This window comes from Chionomys nivalis, chromosome 3, assembly GCF_950005125.1.
Source record: "Chionomys nivalis chromosome 3, mChiNiv1.1, whole genome shotgun sequence".
In the NCBI taxonomy this organism is placed as follows: Eukaryota; Metazoa; Chordata; class Mammalia; order Rodentia; family Cricetidae; genus Chionomys; species Chionomys nivalis.
The window spans coordinates 37,511,137-37,520,936 of NC_080088.1; the positions used below are offsets into that span (position 1 = coordinate 37,511,137).

Genomic DNA, 9,800 nt, shown 5'->3' on the forward strand with positions numbered 1-9,800 from the left:
TCACTTTCACCACAATGAAAATAATCTCCACATGGAGTTTCTTCAATGTCCATCATCTTTTCTGAAATAGATGGGTGCTGCCAGAAGAAAATATATCATTATTAGTAAAAGGACCCTTATGCTATTAAAACAGTTTCTGTAGATCTCTGAAGTGTGTGAAGACCACCTTCCTATCTAAAATATATTTCTGTTTGACCTTGAAAACATACTTAGCATGACTACAAGTTTGATTGTAATATGTGACTGACTACTAACCTGAATTTCTATATTATCTTATGGATAGTTTAAAATAATAACTTTCATGGACTCAAAATTTACATTACCTTGTTAAATGAGTTACATAGTTACAATACCTTGGATAAGAGTAGAAATGTTTGTACAGTATATTTTAACAAAAATATCCTCAAATCTGTATCAAGGTATAAAAGTCCATATCAATATAACATATTTTAAACTGGTTAATTGTGTTTTTGGTTTAAAAGTAGATTCATTAATCTACCATTTTTCCTGTCATATCTATATCCCCATTTTTTTTCTTTTCAGGATAAGACCTCTGAATCTATTATTCTTTTTTTCAGCTTTATTCTTGGCCATTGACAATAACAGCTTGTAACCAACTCCCCTTAAATGATAACACATATCCATAACCCACCAAAAGACCAAAAATGACCTACTTCACTGTTTGGGAATGTGGGCATCATGTTCTTAAAATTGCTTCCTTTTGTCTGGGGACTGCAGTATATTTAGGGGACCCTGAAAAATGTTGGGATAATTTTCAAGTCCTGGAAGAGCTAGCTGTATCATTTGTTGTCCAGTCTCTGTGCAATGGTAAAGTGCAAGGCATATCCCAAATGCTGGCTAGAGTAGTCTGTGAGGTTTGGTCATCTCAGTCGGTCACCTTATAGCCTAAAGTTAGTCCTTGGGTGGTGCTTGTCAGCTTAGTAGTGTCATCATATTCCTGTTGGAGTCATCATAGTGGGACCCCATCTTCCTGTTGAAGACTTCAAAGGTCACTGTTATGCATGGTCAAGGTTCACTGAAGAAAATTTAACATTTTAGCTATAAATCGAAGCATATCTTGAAGTAGTTAAAGGACCATAATTTGTTATGTACATCCAGAATGCAAAAACTTAATTGATAGTTACCTAATGGAAACTAAAATTAAAAATTTTCTACAAAAAGCTACATGAAGCTTTTTTCTAGAATTAGTTTGTATTCTATATAGCCATTGATATGATGATAAAAAGTTTAATATATATGTATACTAACTTTATAAATTAAGATAATATTTATACATTAAGAAATGTGTTTAAGGTCTAAATAAAATCAAAGAATTATGAGATTAATAGAAATTGAATAGTCCCAAATTTTGGTTTTTCTTCTGTCCCATATCTAATGGTTCTTCTCATATGAGACAGAGATTTTGAGTTTTGCTTCAAAAAGCATGCTTGGATTTAGAGAAGGTGAGAATCACACTCCAATTCCAAAATCAGATTTAATTTTTAATTGAACTGGGCCAAGAAAAGTCCACTTGCGTTACGTGTCTGTAGAGAACAGAAGAACAACATTTGGAAATATTCATAAAATTTTATGCTGTTGGATATGTGTTATACCAACGTGATAATTTACTCTTTTTCTTGAGACTTTTTTCTGGATGATTCATTCTTTTTCTTCAAGTGTCTCATTTGTTCAGTGGTCTTCAGGTTCTTAGCTGGATGTCTTCAATCTCCAGAAGAAACACAAACAATTACTATCCCAACTCTAACTTTGGGGAATTTTCCTTTTAGCAAGTTATATCTAATCAAATGAAAAGCACTTGTTTTGTTAATGAACTAGTTTAGATTGAATAGTCATGCTGTTTGGTGAACTATCATCTCTTCGAAGTAAGAGGTTTCTCTTGTTCAGTTCTAATCTTTATCAATTTTGAGGGTATCCTAAGATTTTCTCCTACAAGAGCAAAACACCTTCCAACATAAAACATGTCCTGGTTTTCATTCTGAGATCAACATATATTTAAAGTATGCAGGCAGTAGTTTGTTTCTTTATCCAATGTCTCTCCACAACTGTCAATCCTTTCCCATTAGCATTTAGATAATTCAAGTTAATAAAGCATTATGCAATCTATTTCTGGGGTCCTTATTACTCCTTTCTGTTTACTAGGCATTTTTTAGAATTCAATTTGATCTTTCTATAATTGCCTGTTTTGTAGAATTGTATTGTATACCTGTAATATGCTTTATATTGTAATATGCAAAAAACTGTTACACTTTCATAGAGACATATACTAGAGCATTGTCAATCTTAATTTGTACAGGTAAGCTCATGATGGCCATAACTTCTAACAAATGTGTGATTATAGAATCAGCCTTTTTAGAAGTAGTTGCCCATTGAAATCTTGAGCATGTATCTATGTTATGGTTTACATATTTTAATTTTCTAAACTTTGTAAAATGCAACACATCTATCTGCAAAACTTCATTTCTTTGAGTACCTTTTGGCATTACTTCCTGCAGGTAGTAGTATCTGGTTGTATAAAGAACAAGTAAGTAGGACATTTTCTTATAATTTCCTTGGCTTGTTGCCATGTGATATAAAAGTGGTTTTTGGAACTGTTGCTATTAATATTATGTTTTAATTGAAATTCTGAAGCCTTCAGCATATTTCCAATTAATAATTGATTTTTTTCTGCATTATCTTTTGCTAAAGGACCTGGCCGACCTATATGGCATCTGATGTGTGTTATACATGTAATGGTTTTACTTTTGATTATTTATTTTAACTGAATAAACAAAAAGTCAATTATGTATCATCTTGTACACATTCAGCAGTTTCAATATGTAAAACAACTATTTCTTCATATTGAAAGTAAATAACTATATTGAGAGGTTCTAGAATCTAATAATACCACAAGACTAGAGTATAATTTCAACTTTTGAAAAATTGATGTTCCCTGTACAATGTGAGGAAGTATCTAGTTAGTTCTCTTTATAAGCTGAAGTCTCTTGGTTTGGGGGATATTTGTGGCTAATCTGATGTGGGATTCCCCTCTGTATGTTGTGAATATGCTTTATTACTATTGGTTCATAAAGAAGCTCCTTTGGGCCAATGGCTTAGCAGAGCAAAGCCTGTTGGGAAATCTGAAGAGAGATATATAGAGAGAGTAGGAGGAGTCAGAGAGATGTTATGTAGCTTCAAAGGAGACACACTCGACTTAACCTTGCTGGTAAACCACAAGCCTTGTGGTAATACAAGGAATAATAGAAATCTGTTCATTTAAGATGTAAGAACTATCTAGATACATGGTTAAGCTATTGGTCAAATAGTATTGTAATTAATAGAGTTTCTGTGTGATTATTTAGATCTTGGATGGCTGGGAATGAACAAACATTCTCTGTCTACAGAATTAATCTCTCCAAAAAGGTACTGCAATCTCTTTTCCAATGTTAATTTTCTACAAATGAAGAAATTTCAGCATTAATAAAAGGTATTATAATTTCTGCTGGGTCTATTTCTCCTAATTAATGAAGTTTCAATTTTCCTCTTAGAATCAGCTCAGAAACCATTTCTACATAGGTAACTATTAGTTTTTTACTCTCTTTGTGTGGTAAAAATATCCATTCTAAGATATTATAGTCTCTCTACATTAAAATTTCTATAGTGGAATGTATAGAAAGCAAAATAACCAGAATACAAAACAGCTCTGGATCCAATGATGTATCTATGCCAAAGTTAGTCAAATTTTAGAGTTTACATGTAACTAAATATTACAGAATATTCTAACTGTTCAATCACAAAGTCATAAACTTCTGTTGTATACTTTCTGGGATTTTCTGTGTATGTTGGGGGAAGAGGAGAGATCCTATTATCAAAAGACTCAGAATTCTGCATTTAACAATTAACCTTTAATTCCACAAATTTGGTGTGTGTAAGCAAGCAATGTCTGATTTGCCTTAAGAACTACTTAATGAGTTGGACTCATACTCAACACTACTTCGGTGGTCAAGAATCAGAGAAAAGATAGCCCAAAGATATAGTATAAAGCCAAATACTACATATCAAAACATAATAGTAACAATAATAAAATAATTCTTAATGATATTATGCTGTACCTATATTATTTAGTCTTCATAAGAAAAGCTTCCTCCTACAGCAGATGAGAACACATACAGGGACCAACTGCCAAACATAACACATAGAGACAGACTTGAAACACCCAACCTTAAATGGGTCCAAAAGTATACTTAGGGCAATAACAGAAACGGGCTGGAATCTCTATCATAACTCTAAGCAAAGGTTCATTAAATATTTTTCAGGAGAGTCAAGTTAGTTACAAAGTTTTTAAACTAAAAAGGTTTTATTCTAAAAGAGTGCAATCAACAGACCAGTTTGATATTGCTGCAAAATAACAATAATAGAAATTTATTGTCTTCAGTTTTATGTAATTAAACCAGTTTGCTTATGTAAAAGCAAAAGCCAAACCAAAATATTGTGTGTACAGTAAAAAGTGAAATTCATAACCCACAGGAACCTGAATTGTGAATCAGTTGTTTGAAAGACAGTTTTATGTTGCTTAAAACAATGGCATTTGCAGTGCAAACTGAACCTGTGTGTTCACCAAAATTGCAGTGAAGGTTACAGGAAAGAGGATTAAGGACCACCAGAGACACTTCAGATTCACCACATTTTACTCTCAGTGAATTAAAGTTTTATAATTTAGGAAATCATTATTACTACCAAATATTTCCCAAAGCCACAAGAGAATCACAACTCATAGTTCAAGAAAATGAGACTTGACCATTGACATTAACAAAGTCATGTTTGATGAGCTCAGAAGAAAAATAACATTCATAGTCCTCAAAGTACAAGATTGTGTATTAGTTTGGTCATAATGGGAAATAATATGGTATTATTATCTCTATGACTAAAATTAGAGCTTCTAACAGTAAATGAACATTTACGGTTTTGAAGTCTTCTGTGCCCCATGGAACCAATTTACTCCCCAAACCTGTGGTGTCCAGTAGAGAAACCTCTTTTTTTGCCTCCAGTGAACCCTGATTCTCTTGTGGGAATTTCTGTTCTTTATCCTTTCCTTCTATGGTAAAGGCAGGTCAGGGTATAAAAGGTTCTTTCTTGGAAGAGGAGGTCATATATTCAAAGTTTGCTATGCTTAGATATGAAACGTCTAAACAAATTGTCACGAACAGAATCATCCCTCATGGTCCTGGAGTCTAGCAGCACTCTATTCTTTGTGCTTTAGAGCACTGATTCTCTTTAAGGATCTCTGCAAATTTTTCTTGATATAGGTAAGAAAAAAAGGAGTTCTGTAGTATCCAACATGCTTTCCATAGAAATTTAAGGATTCTTTTTAATTCATAATAATTTTGTATATCTGGTATGAATGAAAATATCAATGAAGAATTATCTATATATTTTAATTCATGGTTAAATTTAAGTGGGCAAAATATCTAGAATTGTTATCTTTAAAATATTTTTAAATGCAATTTTTCTTTATTGATTTCTTGGGAATTGTAAATCATGTACCCTGATTCTCAACTTTTCCTATTCTCCCGTATGTGTCATTCACCACTACAGTACCAAACCAAACCCCATAACAACCCCCTCCCCAGAAAAAAACATAGTATCTCCTCTACCTTTCCTACCTCTCTAATATCTTTTTATTTGTCTTAATGGCATTGGGAGCTGTGCTGTGTCATGTTGTATATAATTATTTTACTTTAGAATAATGACTTCTAGCTGTGAATCTAGCATTTAAAAGCTGGGTTATATTTCTAATCTAGCCTGTAATGACCATTAAGTTCTCCTGAGCTACTGTATTAACTTAAGATTCAGTATGAAACTTTAAAGATCCTCATATGTGCAATTATTCTGAAGATAACCATAAAAAGAATATTCTTCAGTCAAATTCTTCCATCAGATTTTTAAGATCAGTTATTTAGAAGTAACTAAATATTTCTTGTTGCCTCTTCTACTTAAAAAATAATAGTGGTTCATTGGGTATTTTACACTAATATATATCAGATATGCATTTAAGTACATAAAAATAAATACATATTGAAATATGTCAAAGATGGTCCTACTACTTTTTCTTGTGTTATGATTTGTTACACCTCTGTATCTTAAGTAATGTAAAAATATACATTTCTTGGTGTATTTTGAATTCTGTAGAAGCAAATCTCTTCCCTTTAAATTCACCATAAAAATGATATATTGACATGGTGTATATCACCTGTATGCAAAATTGACCTTAATTGATTTTATTCTACTAATACAAAATAAAATGGAATGTAAACTACATAATTGTTAGACATATGAATATGTGTTCTCAAATCTAACTAGAAAGATTTGTGTTGAAATATTTTCTAATTATTTTGTCATAAAAAATGCATCATAGAAATACAGGAATAAACGCAGTCACTGACTCTATATGTTTAAATAAATCAACCACAAAAAATTAATGAAGTCAAATTTAATGTCTTTTAAAATCTATAGTCTATAGAAAAATTTATTTTGATTTTCACAAAAGGAAAATAATTTTATCAAGCTCCACAATAGATAATAAACAAGAAAGTTAAGAAATTTGATTTTGTTATGTAAATGGCCGGTTTTAACAGAGAAATTTGAAGAATGTCAGAATAATTAGTCTGAAAAACACAGAAATAACAGAAGAGAGCTAAGCATTCACACATGGTAATTAGTGTTAGACCTACAGTAGACCAATACTATTAAAAATGTACCTTTCATATTCAGTGATAATTACCAACATACTTGTGTATCTTAAATGCAGAAAATCATTTGAAAAGACCATATCTATAGTCAACAAATGATGTTTCCATTCCAATAAACACCAAGTTCACCCACGGTGTGTCACTATATAATAGTCACTCGATATTAAAAATCCTTTTTTTTTTTTTTTTTTTGGTTTTTCGAGACAGGGTTTCTCTGTGGTTTTGGAGTCTATCCTGGCACTAGCTCTTGTAGACCAGGCTGGTCTCGAACTCACAGAGATCCACCTGCCTCTGCCTCCCGAGTGCTGGGATTAAAGGCGTGCGCCACCACCGCCTCCTTTCAAATTTATATTTGTCTTCTTATTATTGTCAATGTCCAGTCACACAAGTTTCAATAACTTCATTTGCATTGAATATCATCAGTCAGGAGAAGTTTTTTTTTATAATATTGGTCATTAGATTCTAGTTTATAAACTTCTATATCAATTGATAACTAACTCTTAGGATCAACAATTTGAATAAATGTTCCCAGAAAATTCTGTTTTACACAGGAGCCTCTAGGTGCATTAAGAGTATTCTATATTTCTGATTTCTCATTCATTTGTTAGAAACTGATTTTATCTTCCTCTGTATAATAACTTTTGAAAATATTCCCAGGTCACTATATATTTTAAGATTTCCCTTTATTAAATTAGAGTATTAGAATTGACAAGGACCCTTCAGTTGAATTTCTTTTATGATCTAGATGCTTAAAACATCTTTTGTCTTGATTATGAATATGTAACACAAAGAATTTTCAAAGCAAACCAACTTGTAGTTCCACATATTTCACACAAGTTTGAGAGGTATCTTTCCCTTGAATATGTTAATGTATTCACAATTTCTATTAGAATAATGAACTGAAAAAATTCTTTCACTCTGAGGAAAAGTTTTGATCTTATATGGTGATATTAAAATAAAATTTGATAGTCATTCTGATGAGAACATAGGTGTGTTTTAAGCTCTACTAAAAGCAAAATTTACTTTACAAAATTTTATAAATTCTGTGTAATAGCCATCATTTCTCATTCTCAGGGACATCCAGTGAGGACATGGGAACAGAGAATGCAACAGTGCTGACACAGTTTGTTCTCACAGGTCTCACTCATCTGCCACGATGGGAAATCCCCCTCTTCCTGCTGTTCTTGGTTATCTATCTAATCACCATTGTGGGGAACCTTGGTCTGATCACTCTCATCTGGAATGACCCTGGCCTTCACATCCCCATGTATTTATTTCTAGGAAGTTTAGCATTTGTGGATACTTGGTTATCATCCACTGTGACACCAAAGATGCTACTTGACATTTTTGCCAAGAGTAAACTGATTTCTCTTTCAGAATGCATGATACAGTTTTTCTCATTTGCAATCAGTGCAACCACGGAATGTTTTCTCTTGGCAGCAATGGCCTATGATCGCTACATAGCCATATGCAAACCTTTACTCTATCCAGTGATTATGACGAATAAACTCTGTATATATCTGTTAATATTGTCTTTTATAGGTGGATTTATTCATGCTTTAATTCATGAAGGCTTTTTACTAAGACTAACATTCTGTAATTCCAACATAATATATCATTTTTATTGCGATGTTATGCCACTGTTAAAGATTTCCTGTACTGATCCTTCTCTCAATTACCTAATGCTTTTTATTTTCTCTGGCTCAATTCAAGTATTTACTATTTCAACTATTCTTGTCTCTTACACTATCATTCTGTTTTCAATCTTAAATCAAAAATCTTTCAAAGGCATAAAGAAAGCCTTCTCCACGTGTGGAGCCCATCTCTTGTCTGTGTCTTTATACTATGGCCCTCTTCTTTTCATGTATGTGCGTCCTGCATCTCCACAAGTAGATGATGATGATATGATGGATTCTGTATTTTACACCATCATAATTCCTGTACTGAATCCAATTATCTACAGTTTGAGAAATAAGCAAGTAAAAAATTCACTTGCAAAATTCTTAAAGAGAAAGTCTTAGGTCTCATATTATTAACTGTTTTATTGTTATTAAAACATTGCAATGTTATGCAGAATTAATTTGAGTGTATTTTGTGCATTGTTCAAAATGTTTTGAAAATAAACCAAGCATCTAATTCTATTGTGGGTCTTGTTTTGTGGTGTATGTTTGTCCTATATGCACATGTATGTGGGAGTTGTTCTATTTAGTCATGCAAACATGTACATTGGCCAGAGTATGTCAAATGTCCTGCTTATTCATTTGTAAGTTATCTGCTTCAAAGAGTATCATTCATTATACATGGAACCATAATATTTTTGTTTGTTTTTTTTTGTTTTTGTTTTTGTTTTTCGAGACAGGGTTTCTTTGTGGCTTTGGAGCCTGTCCTGGAACTAGCTCTGTAGACCAGGCTGATCTCGAACTCACAGAGATCCGCCTGCCTCTGCCTCCCGAGTGCTGGGATCAAAGGCGTGCACCACCATCGCCCGGCTCTGGAACCATAATTTTAACCTGCTAATCATAACAATCCTTTTTATACAGCCCCCATATCACTAATATTGGAAGCATGTTTGGGGCATCATCTTTTCAACAGTGGAATTGGAAACCCTTTCTGCTGTCATTTGTATGATATATTGCTGTGGTGATGAACACAGTTATTCATCTTTTGTAGCAAATGCTGTTACCCATTGAACATATCCCTGTTCCCCAGAGCTAACACTGAAATGGACTCTAGTCTATGTACCTATTTTTAGTATTTGAAATAAATTTTAAATTATACAAATAGTTTTAATGAAATGTTCCAGTATAATAAAATAAATACAATAGGGTTCAAATTAAAACATTTTAATGGGTTTGTATGCCATTCATTAAGTCATTTTAAATACATTAACTTAGGTAATGATGTGGTTCTTATAAATATAAAATGAATATTATGTCATTGTCAGCATGAAGAATCATACAACTTTAAATTATTCAGATAAGGCAGTGCTATATTTGTGTAAATAAACACAAACTTTCAAAATTTTTAGAAATATAGGTCTTTAGTTAAATTCAT

The 9,800-nt window shown here is 32.3% G+C and overlaps 1 protein-coding gene across 1 annotated transcript; it reads left to right on the plus strand.

Moving 5' to 3' along the window:
• The first annotated feature begins 7,837 nt into the window (after positions 1–7,837).
• LOC130871668 (olfactory receptor 187-like) lies at positions 7,838–8,767 on the plus strand. Its single transcript, XM_057765216.1, has one exon. It carries the CDS (start codon positions 7,838–7,840, stop codon positions 8,765–8,767), a length of 930 nt encoding a protein of 309 aa, XP_057621199.1.
• Positions 8,768–9,800: the final 1,033 nt, after the last annotated feature.

What these genes read in the sequence shown, in the direction of transcription:
- LOC130871668 (XM_057765216.1), top strand. Translation starts at nt 7,838, where the DNA reads ATGGGAACAGAGAATGCAACAGTGCTGACACAGTTTGTTCTCACAGGT.